The sequence below is a fragment of the Strigops habroptila genome, chromosome Z (assembly GCF_004027225.2).
Source record: "Strigops habroptila isolate Jane chromosome Z, bStrHab1.2.pri, whole genome shotgun sequence".
Lineage (NCBI taxonomy): Eukaryota > Metazoa > Chordata > Aves > Psittaciformes > Psittacidae > Strigops > Strigops habroptila.
Window position 1 is genome coordinate 75171880 of NC_044302.2, and position 24192 is coordinate 75196071.

Genomic DNA, 24192 nt, shown 5'->3' on the forward strand with positions numbered 1-24192 from the left:
ATCCGATTTTTCAAATCAAAGGTGCAGAACTCAGTTGCCGAGGGATTTATAGCGCTGGCACCGGGCTCCCCGCCCGCCTCCCCTCCCCCAGCGCCCCACGGTGTCTCCAAACGCCCCGCGTGGGTGCCAAGGCAGGACTCTGCTGCGCCGTGGGTTGTCCGTGTCGGGGCTGGTTATCAGCCCGGGGCGCTCCCTCAAAGGCAGCTACGGTCTGCTCTGCCGGAGGGCCGCCGTGTGCCCAGCGCACCCGAGGCAGGCCGGCAGCGTACCTGGGCCCGAAGAGGGCCAGGAGCCGCCGGCCCCTTCCGCTGGGCTCCCCGCAGCGCCCTCGGCTCTGCCCCGGCGCGGCGGCGGCGATTTGCGCCGCTCACACGGGCAAACCGCCCCTTCTCGCTGCCGCAGGCGCAGCAGCAGCTCCGGGGCTGGGTTCAAAAGCTCCTGTGGGAGCGCTGGGTTTGGCTTGCCCGTGTGTTAGCAAGTGGTTGCGGGCTTCCTCTGGCTGGCGAGGAGGTAGAAGGGGAAGGCAGTCTGTTTAAAAGCAGAGACATCCACATCCACTTGTCGGTAGCTCCGCTCCGGTGCGTAGATCTGCCTCACGGGCTGGCGGGCGGGACCCGAGTTTCCCCCGAAAACCATGTCCCGGTCGGCAGATGTCTGAACACCAGGAGAAGAGCCATCGGGTGGGGAATCGTGCTGAAAGCGATCTAAAGAGGTCAATTTCCAAGAGAAGGGCCGCCCTTTGGCTTCTTGTACGGAAGCGGGAAGCAGAGGGGAGGAGGTCTGCCGTTTGGTGTTAGCGGGACCACTGGCTTCCGAGCGCCGGCGGGACGGTACGAGGACGCACACTCGCGTGCGCTGCCCAGCACGCAGCGCCGTCTGCACGGACTTCCAGGGGGCGGGGAGGATGTTTGATAGAACCCACCGAGCGGCCCCTGGCTGGATTCTGTGCAATCAGAGGCAGGCTGGAATCAATAGCATAAATTATTTTCCAAGATCCGTAATTTCCGACCCCATTCACCTTCGGGAAAGCCACTCACCTGATATACCTGTCCCCCTCGCTCCTCGCTGGACAAGTTTTTATTTTCGCCAATGGTTCCTTTAACCGTGAACTATTGATCCGAAGAGACTGCCTTCCTTTACCCCTCCCTTTTTGCAGCCAAAATACAGGTGGAATTCACTCTATACACGTATATTAGAAAGCTATCAGTTTCGTCTAGTGGTTGCTGAATAAGCAGAGGTGACAGTGTTTATTTTACCAAAAAAAACCCCTGAGGAAGACACCTCATTTATCTTGATTGTGTGTATTTAATGTATTTCGTGTATACAGGTGTGCATGTGCTCGCCCGTAACGAAAGCTGAGAAGCAAACCTACGTCCACCGCGGTAGGAAGAGCCGTATTCTCGTGTTTTATCAGGACTTTACGAAGCGTGGGCATTTGCCTTAGCGACCACTGCAGTGCTACAGATGCGAGGGTCAGCGACAGCACCCGGTCCCGGGTACACGCGCCTGGACATGGGCACGCGTTTTGCTGCACTCAAAACGTTTTCTGTTGTGCGGAAGAGAGAGAAATACCTTCGGATTAACCGTGGATAAGGCTTTCCCAGACTCAGGCAACGAATTAGGGCAAGAACTGCAATCTGTATTTATCCTTTTGCTTCCAACATAAATTGTATAATTTATCATCTAAATATGGGGCCCCGCAGACTTCTGCGTGCCGTTTTGCTCCATCAACGAAAGGGAAACTTAGAATCAATTCAACAGGTCTCTTGTGGTTTGGAGAAAGGGCAAGTTTAATTATTTTGATTAAAAAAAACAACACAACTTTCCCCGTGAATTCAGCTCAGCTATATTATTTCTGAAATTGGCTAGACACTGCATTTTTAAAAAGTAAAAATTAAAAAGACTTTCGTACAGTACAGTCCATATTTTTTTTCCTACGTTCTGGGCACTCCGAGGCCTAGCGGAAAATAGATCTCTCTTCTCCTCCAAAGTGCAGACCGCAGCGGGAGCGCCGTCGCCCCTCGCCGCGGCAGCCCGCGGAGCCGGAGCCCTGTACTGAAGGCACATTTTCGTACAAGGCGCATCTTCCGCGGGATTCCCACTATGGTCCCCGCCGAGCCATAGCCGGATGCCTTCCTGCTCCTACGGGCGGGCTCGGCGCGAAGTACGGCCGCGGCGGCTCTGTCCGGCTGCGCAGCCGCGCACATCCCGCGGTGCCACCCACGCTGCCGCAGCCGCGCAGCCTTCGTCTCTCTCTCCTCGTTTGGGTCCGGCGGGAGCTGCGCGGCGAGCCGGGTCGGGCGGCAGGAAGGAGGCTGAGGGGCTGCTGGGGGGCCGGCAGTCCGCAGCACCCCTCCGGGCGGGCACCGGCGGCGGGTCACGGCGCTCTTCTGCAAAAGGAAAACGAGAATAAGTGTTTTACCGATCTGGGGCCCGCCTGCAAGTCTCCGCCTCCCCAAAAATCGATGGGGACCCATCTGTGCAGGGAGGCAGCAAGCACATTTGCAGCCTTAGTGTGGATCCGAAAGCAGCTCTTTGTCGTCGGGAGTGCCGCCTTCCTGCACGCACGTACATACACATACTTGTGCACGAATCTCTTCTCCGCACCCAGTCGTGCTTTGCACTGCAGGAAGGGGCAGCGAGCGGAGACCCCACGACGGCTGCTCGACTTGGCTCTCATGTTCGGGGTTGCGGAGGAGAAAAGAGTTAAGGAGAAGGGCGGAGAAGCCCTGCAGTCACCTGCAGCAGGTCTCCGGAGGCGGGGGGCAAGCGGACACATATCTACTCGGGAGGTGCCCCGTCCCCGCCGGTGTATGCGGCCCGGCGCCGCACCCAAAAGGGAGCGGAGCGGGAGAAACTTCGGTGAGGATGGGGAAGCCGCTGGTAACAAGCTGAAAAACGAATCTGCTTTGGTTAGCAAGTCCCAGAACAGAAAGAGTTTGGCCATAACCATAATTTCCATTATTTCTGTCAAATACAATATTATCAGAGACTACTGAAGTACTTACTGTAAGTAATGAGGGAAAGTATTACATACCTAGCGAAGCCTCCGGGCCATGCCAAAGGACTATTAAACCAGCTCCACTTTCCAACATATTCCCCGCATAGGCCTCAGTCTCCGCAGGGGTGACCATGCGTTCTACCCTCGCCACCAGCGCGGCAAGAAAAGGGCGCAGCCGAGAGCAGGTGAGGCCCTCTCCTCCTCTTTCACCCTCCAGGCTCGGGAATGGAGCTGGCCCTGGATGCTTGAAACCAGCCTTTAAGGACGGAGACTGCACCGGCCGGCGCCCCGCTTCCCCCGGGAGTGCCTCTCCCTGCACCATAAAAATAACGACGAGTGAATGTGTGGCCCGAAGGAGCAGAGGATAGAGAAGGTTTGGGAGGAGACCAGCGCCAGGGCCGGGGAGCCGCGCACGGGGTCCCCACGGCCCGGCCGGACCGCCCTGCCCGCCGCAGCACTCGCCGGGTCCTGGGAGACCCGGCGCGATGTCAGGCCCCTCTGCACAATGCGGGGGGAGCGCTCCGGTGTGAAGGGCGCAGTGTGCGAACGTGCAAACTAATCATCTTCGACACAGGGGAGGGAAGGGGAAACTTCTTTTACAGGGGATGTGGGAAGGGACCCAACGCAGTCCTGCTTGAGACAAACGTTATACAAGATGCTTGAAAAGAAATATTTTTTTTAAAACCTAATTAAAAATATATAAATCACGCAACAGAAACAAAGAAATATGTGGAAGGAAACGTTTCTGGATGGAGACACTGTGTGTGGCATAAAAAGCGATTGAATACATAAGGGCTTCATTAAATTCCCAATAGATAACATTTGGCTAAATCTATCCCTAGATTAAAACTCTGCATAATAGCACCATAAACTAAGAAGTTTCTTTTTGTGTGGTCCTTCTGGAGGAACTGATTGAAACATTAGCCCCCTCATAGAGCAATCCCCTCCCAATTCAGCTCCAGTAATTCGTCTCTCAGCCCTACGGGGATATGATGAGAAAAGAAGACGGGTTAATGAATCCACACTTTGTAGGTGGGAGGAGGAGAAGGAGGCGACACCATCCTGTTTGTCCCACCAGATTGTTTATTAGGGCCCAGCCTATTTTGGAGGAATTGTCCGTCCGGGCTCCGTCCCTGCGAGGACTACACATCTCCTCTCTTCGTCTGGAAAGCCCGGGGAGGGGGGAAGAGGTGGGGGCTCGGGGGGGGGGGGGCTGGGGGCACGGCGGGCCGTTTGCATGCTAATGGGTCGCTGTGGCCCGGCGGTGCTGCCAGCCCATCAAAGGGATGCGGGGCCGGCGCCTTTTCTGGCGGCACCTGCTCGGGGGCAGCGGCGCAGGAAACCGAGACCGCCGGGCTCTGGGGACGGAGGTCGGGCGGCTTCCCCGCGGACTCGGAGAAAACAAGCGCACGGGTCTTTCCCCAGCACCACAGACGCCTTCCTCGAGCCCTCACCTCAGAGCCTGAACAAAAAACCCCAAACAAACAACAAAAGAAAAAGCTACATCACGTATTGCAATTAGCTCCTGCCAGCTTCCCCACCAGTTCCCAGGTGAAGGCCTGGGATGCAGAAGACCGGCATAAAGCATGGCAGGAACAAGTGGCCGAGTTTCCGGCATAAAGCATGGAAGGAACAAGTTTCCTTGCATTATACCTTCGAGAACGGTTTTCCTCTGAAGAGACCCGAGGGAAGGGCGGCAGGCAGGCTCAGACCCCGGGCCGGGCCGGCCCCCGCGCTGGGGAGGTCGCCGGGCTCCCAAGGGTTTGCTGCGGGGAAGCCAAGAGAAACAAATATCGGATCGCCGGAACCTGCTCTTTCCCCCTAACTGCACGGGGACGGAGCAAGGACTTACACGGCCTCTCGCCCCGGGCCGCTGCTCCAGCAGCTAGAAGTCGGACTGACGGCAAGAAGCATCCCTCCTCGGGGGGCCCGGCACCACCGCGCTCACGGTTACAGCCGTCTCCTCCCTCGCAAAACCTCCCCCTTTTGATTGATTTTAGTCGCATCTCCGAGGGGCGCCTAAGCCGAGCTCGGTACCCCGCTCTGCACCGGCGCGGCGGCCCCCGCATATGCTAGCCGGGCCCGAGGAAGCCAGTTAACCGCTCCCTCGTGAAGAGGATGGGTCCCTTCCCAGGGGTACTTTTGCGGTGCCTCTGGGTTCTTTTTCCTTCAGTTTTACAAATTAAACGTGCCTCAACTTCCTTGTCCTCTAACGGGCCAGGGGCAAGCAAAGAGGCCCTCCAGCTGCAGATGGCAAATGGAGCCTAGCAGAGATGTTGCGCCCAGTCTTCCCGCTTATTGAAAACCAGTGATTTAACCCTGGATTGCTACAAACTAAACAGAAAAGCATCACTTCTCTATCCCCGAAAATAACTAAAATCAAGGCGACCAGGTCTTTCGATATGTAAAATCATGTAACTACACAACCCTCCCCTCCTCACTCCAAAAAGCACTAAAAGGCACCACTCCTTTTTTTTCTTTTTCACTAAAATTAACATCATTTATCCCTAATCTACTAAATTGTTATAAATATTCGTACTTGAAAAGCGCCTCCTTGATTTGAAAATTCGTGTTCCGAATCCACAACAAGCAATCACAGGCCTGCTCTTAAACCCTGCGACTCTCTTTTCATGCCTAAGATCCGAATATTTGAAGAGGGCTTTTTTGTTTAAAAATAATTTTAGCCTATGAAATAGGTATCCATCGATCTTTTGCGGGTTAAGACGAGGGTTCACACTCAGAAAAGCTGTTTTCACGGTTTGTTGCAAACACACACCCTTACATAGTGCATCTAATCAGCTCATTATACGACGATATTCCAATGCTCATCTTATATTATGTGTACTGGAAAGTAGAAACACATGTCCCTGTTATCATCACAGAAACATAAGTGTCTACGACAAATCTCTCTGAAGTTCAGTACATGCCCCTTATTAGCAGTATTTTAATTTAGGCCTCTTGGAAACCAAACTGTGATGCAGTTGTGATTTAGAACACATCCAAAAGTATAAAAACAGTTTCAAACAGTCTTTTTAATCAATCCTCTGATTGGTGCCCTGCAGAACCGGGCTTTACTCCCTCGAGAAAGATTTATTTCTATTTATTCCCTCTGCTGTCCATTATTTGTTTGTTTGTTTGTTTGTTTGTCTTTCATTCTCCACTACAGTTAACAATGGTTTGACTGCAAAGATCATAGTCTGATCTTCTTCTTTGAGGTCAAATCCAGCCATAATAAATTGCAAGCTTTACAATTCCTTAGCTATTGTGCTATTAATCCCCAAGACAAAAATACCAATGTCCCAAAGAAGGGAGAAGTATTAAGAAGGGAAGGGTCCGAAGCCAACTATTTGGCTGGGCTCTTCTGGCTTTTGGGTTTTGTTTTGCACTTTTTTTTTCTTTTCTTTTTTTTTTTTCTGAAAATTAAAAATTTTATTTTTGAAATTGTGTAAAAATTTTACATTAAAATGGTACAATAATACTTGCCAGTAATTTTTAACAATATTCCTTGTAAAGAATATGCATAAAGTACAAAATAAAAAACTCCATAAGTCTATTATAATACAAAACACAGGTTAAAATAAGAAATGATAATCTTGGCTTTCTTCTGTGTAAACATGTTAATCTTTTCTTTTATAAAAGTATATGAGACAAGTGTACTAAAATGAAAAAGTATTGCTTTGCCGTCCTCCCTCAAGCCTTTTTTTTTTTTTTCCTGTACATCACTGTTTTCAAGTTCCTAGACCTGAGAATCTCTGAACTTTTAACGGTTTAGAGACGTTATTTATCACCATTATTTTTGATTTTTAAGGAATAACGAGTAACTTTGCTATAGCGTGACCGCCTGCCCGTGCGGCCCGCCACCGCGGCGGCTCCCTCCCGAGCCCCACCGCGAAATCCCCATGCAAAGCCCGCATTCCCTCCGGGCGGCGTCCGCCGGGCATCCATCCGAGCGGCGGAGAAAGGACATAGATACCCCAGATCCTACCTTCGAAAAGACTCCCACACCCTTAACAGTTAGAGATTCGTGCCGCGAAGCCGGGCGCGGCGGGCAGGGCGGCGGCGGGGGGCAGGCCGCCCCCAGCGCTCCCCACCGAGCGGGACAGCCCCGGCGCCGCGGCCGACTGCGAGGCGCAGCTGCTGCCCGCGCCGGGGCCGGGGCCCGGGGCGGGCCCCCCCCCGATGATGCTCTCGATGGAGAAGGGCGAGCGGGCCAGCGCCGCGCCACTGCCAGGCTTGGCGGCGTGCAGCGAGGCCGCCAGCGCCGGGCCCAGCGGGTGCGCGTAGCCGAAGGGCGTCCGTGCCAGCTCCGCCGCCGGCAGCAAGGGGCCCGGCGGCGCGGCCGCGGCGGCGGGGGGCAGCGCCGCGCCGGGAGCGCTGCCGGGTGCGGCGGGGGGCTGGTGGGGCGGCGGGGAGGGGTGGTGGAAGGTGAAGAGGGCGGAGTGGGGGTGGTAGGGTTGGAGCTGGAGGCCGTAGCCGCAGCCGTAGGGTCCATAGGCGCAAGGCGGCTGCTGCGGGGCCTGGGGAGGGGGCTGCGGGAGGAAGGCGGCGGGGTCTACGGCGCGCAGGAGCAGCTCGGGCGCCGGGAGCTGCTGCCGCTTGAAGCGCTTTCGGCGGCGCAGGAAGCTCCCGTTGTCGAACATGTCGGCGGACTCCGGGTCCAGCGTCCAGTAGTTGCCCTTGCCCGGGTTGCCGGGCTCCCGGGGGATCTTGACGAAGCAGTCGTTGAGGGAGAGGTTGTGGCGGATGCTGTTCTGCCAGGCGGGGAACTTCTCCCGGTAGTAGGGGAAGCGCCCGCTGATAAACTCGCAGATCTCGCTCAGCGTCAGCCGCTTCTTGGGGCTCTGCAGGATGGCCATGGTGATGAGGGCGATGTAAGAGTAAGGCGGCTTCACCAGGCTGTTCTTGCCGCTGCCGCCGCCTGCCCCGCCGCCGCCGCCGCTGCCGCCGCCGCCCGGCCCGCCGCCACCCGCGACTGCTTTCTGTGGGCCGCCCCGCGAGGGGGGCCGAGAGCCGCCGGCACCGTCCCCGCCGCCCGCCCCAACGCCACCGCCGCAGCCTCCACCGCTCACGGGCGACCGCGGCAGCAGGGCGTCGTCGTGGAGGTCGCCCACATCCTCTTCTTCCTCCTCCTCCTCCTCCTCCTCGTCCTCGGCGTAGGAGCGGCGGCGGCGGCGGGGCTGCGGCTCCTCGTCGTCCTCCTCGTCGTCCTCCTCGCCCACGACATCGATGTCGGTCTCCTCAGCCAGCGCCGTCGCCTCGGACATCTCCGAGCTCAGGGTCATGGCGCAGCGGCGGGGCAGCGCATCGGTGGCGGCCGGCGCGGCGCGGCGGGCGGGAGGGAGCTCTCCCTGCCGCCGCCAGGCCCCCGCACCGCTCCGCGAAGAGCCGCCCCGCCGCCGCCGCCGCCGCGGGCAGGCGGGCCGCTCCGAGCCGCGCCGGCCCCCAGCGCCGCCGCCGCCGCGCCGCGGGAGCGCTCCCGCCGCCCGCTCGGAGGCGGCGGCTGGTTTGGGTTTTGTTTCGGGATATTTTTTGCGGCTGTTTGGGTATCTCTCCCTCTCTCTCTTTTCCCCTCCCCTCCCCCTTTTGGGGGTCTTTTGGATTTTGGGGTTTTTTTGGTTGAGGTCGGGGTTTGGGGGGAGGGGGTGGCTGTGCAGCCGCGCCTGGAAGTCGGTTCCCCCTTCTTTCTCCTCACCTCAGCCCCCAGACATTAATGGATGCGGGGCCGGAGGGAGCGTGCCTAGTACTGGGAGGAGGAGGGAGGGGAGGAGGCTGGCGGGGAGGGAGGGCGGAGGGGGCGGCTTGCCGGGGCTTGGGAAAAGACGGTGAAAAGGCTGGGGCCGAGTCCCAGAGAGGGCGGCCTTCCTCCTCGCCTTATAGCGAGGGGGCCATCACATGGCTCCCCGCGTCAGAGCGCGGCGGGGCGAGCGGTGGCCTCGGGCGGCGCCGTGCCCCCCCCGGCGAGGGGCGCCTCGCAGCCCGCCCCGTGCCCCCGCCCTCGGCCCGGCAGGAGGGGCTTGGGGCCGCGCGGGGCCACCGGGGCCGCCCGTAGGGGAGAAGGGGGAAAATAAAGACATCCCCCTCCCGTGGTTAAAAGAAAAGTTCGAGCCTGTTCCAAAGTGCTGGAGCATCTTTGCTCCAGGAGCGGTCCGGAGGGTGCCGGGAGCTCTGCGTCTTCCTGGGCTGCTCCCAGGGACCGGCTGCTGCTTGCCGTGGGAAGGAGGGGAGTTAAAAAAGAAAAATCAGGCCGGGGAGGGAGGTGGTGAGTTAATAAACTTCAGGCTTCTGCCTGCGGGATGATTTAGAGACATCTCTCCCTCTCCCTTCCTCTTCGCCCTCCAGAGTTTAATTCATTTAAGAATGAAATCACATATCTCTCGATGTCGGCCTCGTAAGAACCGCCTCCAAAGCACACCGCTAATCTCACGGTTTATTTGTAAGGTTACTGTTTGTAAAGGGAGAGAAGCAGCTCCTTCCATTATGGAAAACACTAACAAAGAATTAGAGTTACCTCTTTCATATGCAAAGGAAGACAGTTCACCGGCCTTTAAACTGTGAATTCTGCTCTAAGTGTAAGAGGAACACCCCAAAGAAAGCGACATAAAGGATTGCTTTCTAATTACGTTCACGGTTCTGAGTTTCAGGTGATACATGCAAGGACAGCAGAAGAGCGAGGACCTCCGTTATGCGAGGTCTGGCAGGGAAAGATCAAACCCAAACTTGAACAGAAATGCTATCACAGCTTCTTAAAAAGAAAAGCTTTAAAAATTCCCATCGCTCCCAGTTCTGTTAGGATAACCCACGATGACGATCCGATTGGGATGGGAGGAAGAGGAGGAGAGCATTTCGAACTCCGGTAGAAATCGTTGTGAGAAGGGCGGACTGATGCCTAGCGACCTCACTGCTCAAATCTCGCTTCCCAAACAACTCTCACACACCGTTTTCTTGAAATACGTTTTTGAAATATTGTCCTAATCCAACGGACCCAAGCCACCCTGTTTCAAACCCAGTTCCACGGATTTACAACATAATCCTTTCTACAATTTCCAAATAATCCTATTTACATTTTGTTCACTCCTAAAGCGCCTGCAGAAGAATACCAACAAAGGTTACAAAAGGGGGCTGAGGGGTAGGAGGGGGAAAGCAAGGAAAAAGAAGTCCCAAATTCGTAATGGACCACTAATTTTTCCTGTAGAAAGAGTGATAATATCACTCGATATTTACATCTCATAGGAAGTAAAAGGTCCCTTTGAATTAGTTTCGAGTTCTAGGGCAAGTTACTAAAAGGAAGGCATAAAGAGAACTTTTCCTCTCCACGAGGTTTCTCGTCTGTACACAGAGTATTTTTCCTTTTAACTTCCTTTTTGTTCATGTTATTCATGCACTTCTCCTGGCCTGAACATTTGAAATCATCTTATAAACCAAAACCCACGCTCATATAAAGGAAGAACGGTGAAGCTCAAAAATTCATGGGGAAGAGCCACATCTGCCCGCGACCTTCTGCTAAGCCCCAGGCAGCACGCACCGGGTCTCACTAACCGTGGACCACCAGCGGCTCTGCGGTAGGACCGGGAACACGGGAGGGCCCCGGCTCGGGTCCTCTTGGACGTGGCCTGAGGGAAGTATGGGGAACCCCTGGCAGAGGGGGGCTGAGGGGCTTGATTTCTTGGGGGCAGCTGAGCTAGCCCCAGTGCAGACAATTGAGACCTGGTGCATCTTCCGTTCGCTCCCGTCCCAACCCGGCAGGTGCCTTCTTAAACGGACAAGAAACAAAGGAAGGCAGGCGAGCGGCGGCAGCACAGCCGTGAGGAGCGGCGTTTCCCACGTCGGACTCCGGGGCCGCGGGGTTCGCCCCATTCCGCGCCCCGCGGCGGCTCCGCTCCCCTCCTGGCGGTGCTCTGCGCGGACGGGGCATGCCACCTACCGGCAAGGAGCGCCGAGACACACCGGGTCCGCCGTCTCCGGGACGCCGTGTGCCGGGGCAGGGTGCCCAGCGTGCCCCGCCGCCCAAAACAGCCCCCGGGAAGGGCAGGGCAGGATCCCCCGCCCGGGGCTGAGCGGGACCCCGAGACCCTAAGGAAAAGCAGCGTTTTGGGGGGACATGAGAAACTCCTTCCCATGAAAACGCTGGAACTTTCCCAGCCGCCTTCGCACCGGGGCTCTGTCGCCCCTCTTGGGCCACACACCCACCCACGAAACGGCCACCCCACCCTAGGACCTCGAGGGCTGCCTTGCGTGGTTTCCTGCTGCTTGTGAACGATATAAATACAACACAGGCCTAAAACTACAGTAGCACAGAAACAAGATGTGAAATACAGGTGCACAGGTAGGGTTTTTTTTTTTTATTTTATTGCTTGGGCTTATTGTCATCCATTATAAATTTTAATTATGCATGATAAACAAAATTCCTGCATGCTGATACAGAACACCCCACATTCTATCAGTGTGGTGCACGCATGGGATCAAAGCACTCTGGCAATCGGTACAAGCAGTTCTGCTCTTCACCCGATGCCTAAATTTGCTTTTACAGTTTTTATTTAAACTTATTATTTCTACTCTTTTAAGCCAGTGTCTATTGCCAGTGCTAGTGGAGGGATATCTGATTTTCAAAATGGAGCACTGGCCATCACAGCTGGTACAGCATGGTATTCATCACAAGGACAAATCATGTTTGTTTAGGTTACATTTGATTTCATGACTCCACTGACTATTGGAAACCTTTCTAACACCCTCTGAATAAGCCCCAAAGTCTTAGTTGTAGACAAGCTCTGGCAAATGATGAGGGAGATCCTGTAATTCATGTCTCAGACATCCAGTATATTTTTCATTTAATTCTGTAGTGATGCAAGTAAGTAATATTGACAGGTATGCTCTTTGTTCACTTAGAAATCCTTGGGGACAGGCTATACTGTGATTGAAGATAGAGAAGATTGATTTTTCCATCTGAAACTAGGTGGGCAGTGGGTTCCTGTCAGGGCTTGAGCAGAAATAACAGCTAGCTGCTGCAGAAGGAGGGAAACCCTTGCCCTGTTCAGTCTCCCCACCCCTGGCCAACTGTACTTACCTCCTGCTGAACACTAAGCTGGGCCAGGAGGCCCAGGAAGCCAAAGGCAAAACTGAGAATAAATCGCGCCTTCACAGCTGCCAAGATATTCACCAAAGGTGCTGCATTGACAGCTACACATCTAAAAAGGGGCAAATTTAGTCCTGATTCATCCAAATGTGCCATCTTTGTGTGGGACTATGCTGATTTTGTGTTATAAGTCAGAACAATGTTTCTGGCTTATAACTAATCAGGGTTCAAAATATCTCTGTAACCATGGCTTAAACGATGATGTTCTCTTGAATTCTGTGCATAGGATGTCTACAGGAATAAACTGTTTGAGTCTCTGATGTCTCTGCATAAATTTGAGATACCATCTTCACACACAGCCAGTGAGGAATATGGTGACTTCCGACTTTTACCTGTTCTCTAGAGAGATCTTAATTTTTAACAAAGACTAACACGAAAGCCTTTTTTGGCGAGCTTTTACCAGTCCAATTAACATGAGCTCCAAAGTATTTGGCAAAGCCTGTTTGAACCATGTTCAGTGAAAGCAGGACATTCTTCATGTAGCACTTCTCAGACTATTCTCTAGTCGGCCTCTGCGGGGTGTTATAAACAGAGAAAGGCAACCCACAGCTCATGAAAAGCTTGTGATGTGGCTTGAAGCCCAGGTATTTTGAGTTGCTGAATTTAAAACTTACAGGCATGGTGAGAAAAGGACACTGTTTGCTGAGGAGTGCTCTCTTCCTTGACACTGAAGCCACTCACCAGCACACGGTACACCACTACATTATATGAGATGAAAACAGCACTGCAATTAAGGTCAATCTTCCTGGGTTGCCATTCCATGTTTAGATATATTTAGTACCTCTTACAAAGTTAAGAATTATTCAGTGAGTCTTATATCTAGACTTTCTAAGATGGTTTCTTTTCTATTTATATTTCTCACCACTTTTGCCCTGTACCCCACAATGCTGCCGCCTTCCTCCATCAAATTATTAACATGTATGCGTATTTTTCCAAATAACTTGGCGCTTTTTCCCTTACATCCTGGTGCTGAACACAGCATTCTTTTGAACAAATGTTTTCTAATGAGATTTTAAATATCAAACATGTTTTCCTTCAGTGTCTGAAAATACATTGTGTTGTTTGTAGTCATTGGCAATCAGGACAAATACTACTTCACTTTTGCTTAATCACTTATGTATGACCTGTGATTTGTTTCCTGAATATGACACTAACTTAACACCTTTTCTCAACATACTCTGCTATTACTTATGCAGCACTGGCCATATCTTTCAGGAGATCTTTTCCACTGGCATTTTGACAGCAAATGCTGTCATTCTCCTGCCTTTAAACTTCCGCATAATTTAGGAGACAATTTTCCTGAGTAACCAATTTAATGGTCTTTTTCCACTCCTATGGTGCTTCTGGGCAGCTAACAAACTTTGCTTTAGCAATGTATATTCTTTGATCATTTTGAGATCCTAACTTTCACTCTGTTTCAGAACTAAAAAGATGCTTACTGACCCCAGGCTCCATTTCAGCGCTACAGGCTTTGGATCTGTTTCATTTCCTTGCAGAAGTTTTTCAGCTACAACTGAATCCAGGTTTAGGTTTATGTTTCCCATTACACAAAAAGAGATGAAGAAAACAACCCAATACTATTTTAGCATTCTAAAATACTTTTTCTCTGATGCAAAGTTTGTTTTTTGAAGGTCTGCTGTTTGATCCACGAAATGTAACCAAATCTTACAGAGTCCGTTAAACTGCAGTTCTTGAACTGCTTCAGTTGATTCCTGATACAACTCAGTGATGTGGTTTTTCAACATAATTTGCCTTCACAATCTCACAAGGGAATATGAGATCATACCTACAGCCCAATTAATCCTAGGCTGACAACCGGGACAGCACTTCCTAAAGCTTCTAGCTTGGAATGATCTTTCTGTGACTCATTTTCACATCAGTATTTCAGCCTATGAAAACATTTTGCATGTTAGTAGTCACCATTTGGCCTAGTAATCCTGAAATCTTCCCTAGATATTGATGGCAGACTGTGATAAAGCTGAAGCAGAAATATTTATTGCTTTTACAGCCCACAGTGATTCAGGTTTCCTTTTGGGGTTTGTTGGTTTGGTTTTTGTTTTTGTTGGTTTTTTTTTTTTTCCTAAATCTTGGCACTGTTTTCTTTTGCTGCAGGTACATAGCCAATTTCATCTTGCAATAAATTTATAAGCTTTACTTTTAGTCCAGAACTCCGTCCTCCCCAAATCCCTCCTTCCCCCAAATACATTTTGTTCCTTTCCCTCCAGATTAGATACTGGGTTTGCTAGTTCAGATAGAGTAATATGGGCTTTCTTCCCCCTTCTTTTCTAAGCAAACCAATTTACTGTTCCAATTTCACAGATAGGGTGGACCAAACTTCTGCAGGTTCCCTGGCCATCCTTTATAGAGGGTGATAGTTGTTTGATCACCCTTTTGTTTTCGGCCATGATGTTGGTCTGTTGGGAGGTACAGGTTGCTCTTCAGCAGCACTTCTTGAATCACCGCCAGTTGGAGTAACTTCAGGTTGATCATCCATTCTCACTAATTACAAAAGTATCAGTTTCATCTGCGATCAAAATTTTCTGCACAAATTAACACTCAACTCCAGTGTAGTGAAGAGATATCATAAGAGCAAATAAAATCTACACACACATGAAAAGTACTGCCTTGGCAAAGCCGTGGTTCTGGGAATTACTACCATGGGAGCTTTACCATTAAGCTGTAGAGAAGGATAAATTAATTATTAACACAGTCTTACCCAAACAAGAACAAAGGTAGTAGTTTATTGAGGATATTCCAGAGAATAACTGGTTTAAAAGGCATTAAAATACAGGATGAGACGATGGCAAAGTCAGTAGTATTTCTACCGATGCCAGGAGGCCAGTTGGGTTTGGTTCCAGTGATGATGGGGCAGGACCACAGAGCAACATGGCTTCTCCTCTCCTACATCACTTTGTGAGCATGTGTAGCACTGATGGAAATGCCAGGCTTCTTCCCCCCTAAATCTGCTCCTGCACCTTGCTATGCAGCACAGGTCCAGACCTCAAAGATTACTAAGCTCTCTGCATGCTAAGAACAGGTCATTGGACCCACACTTATGAGTTCCCAACAACTGGGAGATTAGTCCCACCAGGCTCCTATGAGAAAGCAAAATGAAACACATTAGTAAACCTGTGGAGGATGAAATTGTAGACTGTGAATGACCTCTGCCCTGCAGAACAGGGCTTACAAATACTCAAATGCAGCAGCAACTACTCAAGTCAGGCCTTGAAGGTGTACACTTGATTCTCAGAAGTCAAACAGAAGGATAGTACAGGCATGTTTGTTAAGACATTGATGATGAAAAACACTGCTGCGGAAGGAAAGCTCTGAGAGAACCACAGCGTGTTCAGTGGCCAGCAGAAAGCCTGCTAATCTGACGGAGGATATAAAGCCAAAGCAAAGAACACTTGAAGTGAAAGGAAATAAAGGAGATGACAACTGCTCCATGGGCAGCAGTGACAGCCAGCCTGCCGAAAACAGCCTCCGCAGGCTGGCTTCGAGGTGGGCAGCCGGGCAGAGGATTGCCCCAAACTCACAGCGTGGCCCGAGGTGGGCAGCGGGGAGGCTTGCGCTCCGTAAGCAATAGGGAGAACACAACGCTTATACGCTGTCTAGGGGAGAAAAAGCCAAACGAACCAACAGCGACGCCACACCACAACGGGGCAGCAGCCCTGAGCGGCAGGAGGCAGGAAAGGGGGCTGCACGCCCCGCCTCCCCTCAGCACAGCCGGGGCCCCTACCGAGAACCCTCGGCTCGGCTCCCCTCCGCCGCAGGGGGCACCCTCTACCGTCCGGACAACAGCGCATGCGCAGTGCAGCGCCCCGTGCCTTCCTTCCGGCCGCCATCTCGTTTCGGTGAGCCCCGCGTGTAACACCTAGTCCCGCACCCCGCCCGTGGTTCTCCTCTGTTATCCCGCTCCGGCTTCGCCGCTTCCGCTCTGGGAAGGTATAAAGGGGGCGGCGGGGGCGGCTGGGGGCTGTGAGTCGGCCGGTGGATGGCAGCGGTGTCTGGGGGGAAAGGAAGGCGGTTATGGGCTGGGCTGAGCTTCCCGCGGGTCCCTTCCCTGTGGTGTGGTACGGTTCTGTACCTTGTGGCTGGGGGGGAGGCACGCAGGTGTGTGGTGAGGGGGCAACCGCGGAGCCCCTTGCGCCCCCCTGCCCTGCGGCCGGGCCCACCGCTGGCGCCTCCTGACCCGCCAGTCACGGTGCTCTTGTTGCTTCCGCAGATGAAAGAAACCATCATGAACCAGGAGAAGCTTGCCAAGCTGCAGGCTCAAGTACGCATCGGTGGCAAGGTAAGAGCCGAATCTCCACCCTGCCCTCGGGGCCGCGTGTCTGTGCTCACACGCCAGGCCTAGCACGAGGGGTCCTGAAAACTGTGGTGAGAGCAGCACAGATATGTTTCGTTTGGCTGGAAGCTGTGCTGCTGCTGCTGCAGGGGTCTCCGGAGTCAGTTCCCTAGAAGTTGTGTGGAGTAGCTGAATCTCCAGCCTTTTATTTTCAGTTTTGTTATCTCATATTGCAGCAGACTTGCAGCCCTTTTTCTTGTATGGGCTATTTTAGAAGGCATGTATGGTTTAAAATGAGTGGATCTTACAAGTAAGTAAGTTTGGGTATAGTTTTCATAACATAGAGATTGCAGAGCGTTATGTTCCAAACTCTTTCCGAAACCTTTAACGTGCCCATGGCTGGTTTTTTGCTTTTTGGACAAAGTTCGAAACTCTGTGCTTTTCATGCTCTTGCAATTGTAGACTAACATGTTCAGAAGATCTCTTTGTTATGACACCTGAATATATGTAGCTGTGTGACTACTTACAATCTGAAAATAAAAAAAAGTATGTTTACTATAGTTATATGGTATAAACACTTTAATTACAGTGTCAGTTTTAAGGCAGGAATTTGTGGGGGGTTTTGTGCCCGAGGAAGTCTACACACAATATCTTAGAATACAAACTGTTCAACAGAAGTCTTCCTGATAGAGATTCCAGGAGCTTTCATTCCTATCTTGGTTTTTTTTTTTTTTTCACTTTAGCTGGAGAGGTAGGCAGCCTTAAATCAGGGCTAATGTAGTAATTAACTGGCCTGGTGATTTTGCATATTCTTTGTATGGGCTACTGGTAAAGTCGAGAATTTCTGTATTATGCTGACAATTGTGTGCGTGTTACCAGTGTGTGTTTATTGACTAAAGAGGTTTGTAATGTTTGTCATGTAAGTGCATGCATTCAGATTACAGCTCTTACAGCTCTGTTGTCAATATAAGTCTTTTAGAAGCATTAGGGAAGTGTAGAACATGCTGGTGGTGCTGTCATTCAGTTTTAGAATTGGACTGTGAAGTACTTTGAATGCCTGAACTTTTTTTTAATTTGTTTTATAACTGGAAATTATTAATTCTTCATGGCATTGTCACCATGTGAGTTGAGATGGCTGTGGAGGAGTTTTCAGATGGGGAAGGAGTCACTTCTTGTTTGAAAAGGTTCCACATTGCCTCTACTGGAAGATTTTAATGATGTTGCAAGTCTGCAGATCTTACAAATAAGCTAAAGGTGATGCTTAGGTGGAGTACTTTGTTGTGTGAAGTTTGAGGTTTCTGGGTAGAATATAGCTATGTATGTAGGTACAGCTACATATAGGTAATGCCATGGCTCTTCTTACAAATCTTTTTAGAGGAGTGGCAGATGAGTCTAGTATTCTGTTGGTGGCCTGCTGTACCTGTGCCTCTTTATTATAGAAGGGGTGTGAACAGCATGTCTTGGCATGATCGGAGTAGAATTTGCTTAGTAAAAACCTGTAATCTTCGGAAGCTTAAATCTGGAGATGAAAGCAGAAGCTGTTTATTTAAATTAAACTCATCTTATTAGAGGCTTGATACCTGTTTAGTAAAGGTAGAAGAGAGTCACATGTTTCTATGTGGCCTTTGATTCAGGACATAATTTTGTGAAATTTGTTTGAGAGGTCTTTTGTCCAGAGAGACTTAATGTATCCTTAAGTGGCTCAATTCCTGGATAGTTGAGGTACTAAAAGCCATTTCTGTTATTTTAGTGTTTTTCAAGTAGCTGTGTGTGTTAATCTGACAGTAGCAGGGAGTGAATATTAAGCTTTCTAGACACATCACTGAATTTTGGAGTTGTAGTCTTCCAGGGTCTAGTTTCAGGTGAATTTGTCATTAACATTCCTCACTGTTTGTAATTGGAATATGTTGGAGGTGTTAGTGTCCAGTCAGTTTTCTAACTTCTACCAGTTATCTCAAAAGGTATTGCAGCTATTCATATGGCAGGACAGCAACACATTCTTCTGTTGCTAGCATGTGGCAGATGGGCAAGTGGATTAGGAAGACATAAATTAGTAGTTACAGTGTCTCAAAAAGGGGCTTAATTTCAGTTAATGTCAGTTTGCTGAAGCTATATGATTGTGTAAGGGAGTATAGAAATGACACCTCCTGATTTTTTTTTTTTTTTGTGGGTATAGGTATCTTCAGATTCGGGACATGTATTTCCCTGGAGAAATCTATAGCTCTGTGTCTACAGAGGAACTTAACCTTTGCTTTTTTACTTTCTAAACATGAGTGGTCTGAAATATTACAAAGTATTTTTTTAAAACACATCTTTAAAATATTTTGGGAAAGTAAGTGTTCTTGTAAGTCTATCAGATGAGAGGTCTCTGGAATGAAAATTGAATATGAGAACTCAAAATATGAATTTGTTAATGATGTGTTGATAACTATATGGTCTTTGACTATTACAATAATTTGTCTATAACTTAAAAAAGATGATCTAAGGAAAAATTAATAAACTTCAGAAATTACCTATGCCCATGCCTATTCTTCAGTGTTATTCATATGATAACAGACAAGGGTGAACTTGGAGTTTTTCCTTCCTAAGGTGCTGCAGAAACCCTATGGGAACTGTGGAATAAACATTCTCTAGTGCATTGCTTCCTAAAACCTCACTCTTGTAACAGACATGCAGAGCTTGCCTTCTAGCAAGGAAGAGGCTGCTGCAGTGCATTTGGAGGGGTATGGTTGTGTGCACTGTAACACAAAAGTAGAACTTTGTATGTTAAGTTGATTTGTAGATGGCCGCAGAGTAGTTATATGGCCCTGAGGATTAGAGTTTGTGAAGAACTATTTAAGTAGTAATTTGTAGCTTGTTTTTTTTTTTTTTTTCCAAAGGGTACTGCCCGCAGAAAGAAGAAGGTTGTCCACAGAACAGCTGCAGCAGATGACAAAAAACTTCAATTTTCATTGAAGAAACTGGGAGTTAACAATATTTCTGGAATTGAAGAGGTAATTGCTTCTAATGAAAAAATACATTTTTCAGAAATAGAAAATGTATCAATATAAGTTTCCAGGTAAGTAACAACCTAAATTTGTCTGTAAATTATCAGTAGGTATTTATGAGCTTTAAGGACTTCAGTTTCCTCTTAAATTGAAAATATCTTGCTAAACTGCTTCAAATACCATTTGGTTTTGGTTTTGTTCTTTTTTTTCTTGCAGGTAAACATGTTTACTAACCAAGGAACAGTCATTCACTTCAATAACCCTAAAGTTCAGGCGTCTCTGGCTGCTAACACTTTCACTATCACCGGCCACGCTGAGACAAAGCAGCTAACAGAAATGCTTCCTAGCATCTTAAACCAGCTTGGAGCTGACAGTCTGACCAGCCTGAGGAGATTGGCAGAAGCCCTACCCAAGCAACGTAAGTTGAAACTTGAATGTATTTCATGCTTGCAGCTGACATGAGGCTTATTTATATAGCAGCAGTGAAATTCGGTGCACTCTCGCTGTCTGCAAGCATATTATAAAACGCTTAAAAAGAAATGGAACTCTTGGATCTTATTTATAGCTCAAATCCAATGATGAGTATAACCAAGTACAGCAGGGGCACCTGTTAGTGTATCTTGCAGCTGGTGTCAGACTGGAAAGCTGTAGGCAGACTTCATTTCATGGTGGCTCACTTCTTGATCTACCATATTTTGATGTAACTTCTTCATTAAAGCTAAGTAGATGAGTTATTCTGGAAGAGTTAGGCTTTATGAAAAGATAATTTGATAGGTTTTATGAAAATATGTTTTGAGTGTGTCAGTTTTGACACTTTGAATGGAAGCATAAGTAATGAGGAAAGGGACTTGAGAACAGACATATTCCAACTGCTTTGCTGCTTCACAGGTGTGGTGAAGGTATTTCTTGCATGGGCTTCTGATTGCTAGGAGGGAATTGCACAGTATTTGTAGGGAAATATGTTATAATTTCTGTGTGTAGAACAGTATAGAGAACAGGAGTGGCATGAGCATTAAACTAGATACACCAACTTCCTATTTCATCCTTAAATTGGTAAAAGAACACAAGTGCTTTTTCTTCCTAAAACTGTGGGAAAAGTAGAGGAGAGACTTAAGTATGTGGTGTTTACAAAAGGTGCTGCTGCTACAGGGTAATAACTAGGAGCGAAACACAGGCTTGTTGGCACTGGGAACATTCTTTGTGTTCTGCACGTACTGTCTTGCTTTCTGAAACATCTTAAGCCCATTCCTTTTAAGGTATTGAAACATCCTAAACAAAATGGGAGAAGCATATCACTGTGTCCAGTTTCTGGTAGTTCTGATCTTGATTGCTACATTTTTTTTCCTGCTGTGCTTTGCTGCCAGCCTCTATTTCCATTCTTAAAAATTTGAGACTACCTTCCTGTCAACTTCCCACTCAAAATATTCTGCTAGAAGTAGTCTTCATGAGGTGGGATAAACCTCTGCTTTCCCCGTGGAGCTTAAGTCCTTCCTTCCTAATGTCACCTCTGTGGCTTTCTTGTGGTAGTAGGGCTTGAAAGATACTAAAAAAAAAAAGGGGGGGGGGGGGGGGGGGGCAAAACCCAAAAAAAAACCCACCCCCAAAACAACAAACAAACCAAAACTAAAATGATCCGTAAGGATCTCTTTTCTCATAACAGGGTGGGTTATATTCTGTAAGATAAATTGTGCAATTTTAATATTGGGGAAGCTTGTTTAAGTGCTTGCTTTTTATGACCTAGTAAATGGCTATTTTTTTCCATTTTGGGTGGTTGCCAGAGTAGTCGCCCAAAACTTTCCATTCAGCATTGTCTGCTGGATTTGGAAGCCTGACACTGAAAAGTGAAGCGTCTGTGGTGATTGCATGTGCAGGTGTTAAAGTAAACTTAGTCTGATCTTGCATAAGAGAGAATGCAGATGGTTTCGGGGGAAATAACATGGTTGCTTCTAAAATGTGGTATTTGACCCTAAGATGCACTTAAGCTGCAGCAGGTTTCTGCTGTTAAAAAGCAAAAGGAGGGTTAGTGGCAACATTGTCCCAAGCCCTTTCAGACAAAAGTTTAGGAGTTCTTCTGATTTTTAGTTCTCTAGAAATCAGGATACAGGTCTAGTATGAACCCATATCTTATGTTTTTCTTGAAAACTGAGAAGGATTAATTAAGATAAAACTGAGGTGATGGAGCATACAAGACAGCTTACCCTTGGCAGTACAGCTAAGAATAGCAGTAAAAGTAGTGGCGTAGGCATTCAGGGACCTGAGATATCTATTCTTAGTATTATACTGCTGCAGTTTAACAGGTGCTCGTTGGTCTGCTACAGTAGGCATGGTTAAGTCTCAGTAGCTCTGGCAAACACAATGGGAGTAGTTAAGAAATAACTGAGTCAGCAGAGATGTGGACCAGAACACATGGTTACCTCAACCACGTAAGTATAAAATTGTGCATCCAGTTCCATGTTCCTCTGACTTTGCTTGGGTACAGTAATATCTTTACCTCTAGTTAATGTCTGTTTGCCTGCACCTTCACAACTATACCTCAGTTTTCCTCAAAGTCCTAGGATAGAAGATCCTTTATTTTCCTTAAAACTTGATGGTGTAAAATGTGTAAACCTGGAGTAATCAATAAACCAAACTGCTTTTAATAGAAATTGATAGAATCAGTGCCTGCACTTATAGCTGAAAATTATTACCATGCAAGGCACTCAGTATACCTAGATAAAAGATTACTAGTAAGTTGGTTTAGCATGCATCTTCTCTTTTCCCTCCTGGGCTGTTACACTGAAGCATTATCAGTAACAAAGGAAATGTGAACTTCCTAGATTAGTTGAAGATTTTTATTCAGCAGGGGAACTGAATCAAGTATTGCAGTTCAGCTCAGATTGTTTGATCATGTTTTCAAAAATATAAAGCTAATCAAGATGACTGTGGTGAGCTTGACTGATGCTTATTAATTACATGTGATTGCAGCTGTGGATGGAAAAGCACCACTTGCTACTGGTGAAGAAGACGATGATGAAGTTCCAGGTAAGAACAAGCATGCAGTGGAAAAAGAGGAAGTGAATTTTCCTGAGAGATATCGTGTAGTGCTTGGGCCAGGGATGGTAAGAGTGTTGACCAGTCACTCGCTGTCACAAAATTTCTGTGGGCAGATTATCTCATTGTTTTCAGGCAATATGAGAGATTTGTTGGTTTGAGGTAGCATTTTTGTCCTCTGTAGAAGTAATAGCTATGGCTAAGATGATTATTTAATATTCAGTAAGAAGGGTAGAAAGAAATTACCTTCTTAATACCACTTTGCCCAGTTGTGGATATAGTGATGTTAAATGCTTCTAGAATTGTGCTTTATGATGAACCATGCAAAACTTACTTGGTTGAGCAACAAGCAATCGTAAAGCTCTTAAAAGTTACTTTTTCTGTTTTTTGTAAGCTGAAACAACTTTATGTTGTAAGCACTTCATATGAAGTAGAACTTCGGCGGGGAAAAAAACCAAGCCCAAAATATTTAGCAAAGTGAAAATGGGTTAAATTTTAATTTCAGTGTTCTTCTTTTCCCTAGATCTTGTTGAAAACTTCGACGAAGCTTCAAAGAACGAGGCAAACTGAACTAAGTGTCACTTTCTGAATAAAGTTAAAACTTGAAAAGGCTACATGGAGCTGCTGTTTTATATTGTGACTGCCTTGATTTCATTTTTATTTCCTGATGTTATCTCAACACCTGTAATACTGATATATTTCAACATCTGCGATATAAAATCCTTGAACCTGCAGCTCTTTAGTTACTGCTTGTACACAATATTTTTGTGGCCTGATTGAACAAACCTATGCTTTGAAACAAGTCAGATTGCTAATGAATATCTGCCTAGACACAATTTTTGAGTAACTTGTATACAAGCTAAACATCATCTTTAATGAACTTTGGCATACAATAAAAATATAAAAAACTTTCTGGTGTGGCTTTTTGTCAGAAAAGCAGGAAAAAAAATTGCCATAATTGCTCAAAAAAGGTCTTTCTTTTCTACCGAGTATCCTTTTGCTGTTAAACTGGCTTCTAAAACTTTTCCTATGTGTAGTGGAGCATTTTGGACTGAATATATTTGGAACGATGGACCTGTTGGGAGGGCAGTTACATATGCTCTAAGTCACTTTAGTATACTTCACAAATAGATCTGTTTTCTAGAAACAAGTGTTGGTGGTTTAATATAACACAAAATGTGCGAGTTTAGTGAGAACTTTGGCCTTGAAGAACAGTGGCAAGCTGCTGGCATCTTGGGGGAACCAATGTTAAATCTTCAGTGAGTGTTTAGTAGATACTTGCAGGGTGTAACTAATGAGTTAAATAATGCTTGACTGATACTTTATTTACCTGAAAATGCCAGTTACATGGAGAAAGTATAGGAAGAGGAAGTCCTTAGTGGAATTTATAATGGCTCTTAATTGAGCCTGTATCTAGCATCTCTGAATCTATTAACTAATAATTATATTTGGATGTTTCAGGAATGTTCTTTCTATTGCTTTTATGTGTTCCAAACGAAAAGAGAACTTGGTTTCTGGGCATGAGGAAGACTTTTTAAATTCCAGTCTGGCCTTTGCATAGCTGGAGCTTCCAGGGGTGAGGGCTAAACTTCTTTGGCATTAATGATAAATTGGATTGTTTTCATAACAGAAACTAAGCTAGGGCAGAAGAACACTCACCAAGGTTGTCTCTGGAGTAAATACTTCTGGAAGTGGAAATTCATCCTGATAAAAATTCAGGTTAAAACTTTGCTATAGCCATAACCAAGTTCTCCTG

The 24192-nt window shown here is 48.1% G+C and overlaps 2 protein-coding genes across 3 annotated transcripts; one reads left to right on the plus strand and one right to left on the minus strand.

Annotated features, from left to right (window-relative positions):
- Positions 1-6013: 6013 nt before the first annotated feature.
- Positions 6014-8311, minus strand: FOXD1 (forkhead box D1). Its single transcript, XM_030512079.1, has one exon. The coding sequence runs from the start codon at positions 8281-8283 to the stop codon at positions 7009-7011; it is 1275 nt and encodes a 424-aa protein (XP_030367939.1). The 5' UTR covers positions 8284-8311; the 3' UTR covers positions 6014-7008.
- Positions 8312-15942: 7631 nt separating this feature from the next.
- On the plus strand, positions 15943-23348 carry BTF3 (basic transcription factor 3). Of its 2 annotated transcripts, none has more exons than XM_030512082.1 (6): positions 15943-16076; positions 16357-16425; positions 19299-19412; positions 19623-19824; positions 22371-22427; positions 22960-23348. In XM_030512082.1, exons 2-6 carry the CDS (start codon positions 16357-16359, stop codon positions 23004-23006), a joined length of 489 nt encoding a protein of 162 aa, XP_030367942.1. In that variant the 5' UTR covers positions 15943-16076; the 3' UTR covers positions 23007-23348. The 2 variants fall into 2 exon arrangements, with proteins under 2 accessions (XP_030367942.1, XP_030367941.1); XM_030512081.1 differs by having other exon boundaries at positions 15945-15985.
- Positions 23349-24192: the final 844 nt, after the last annotated feature.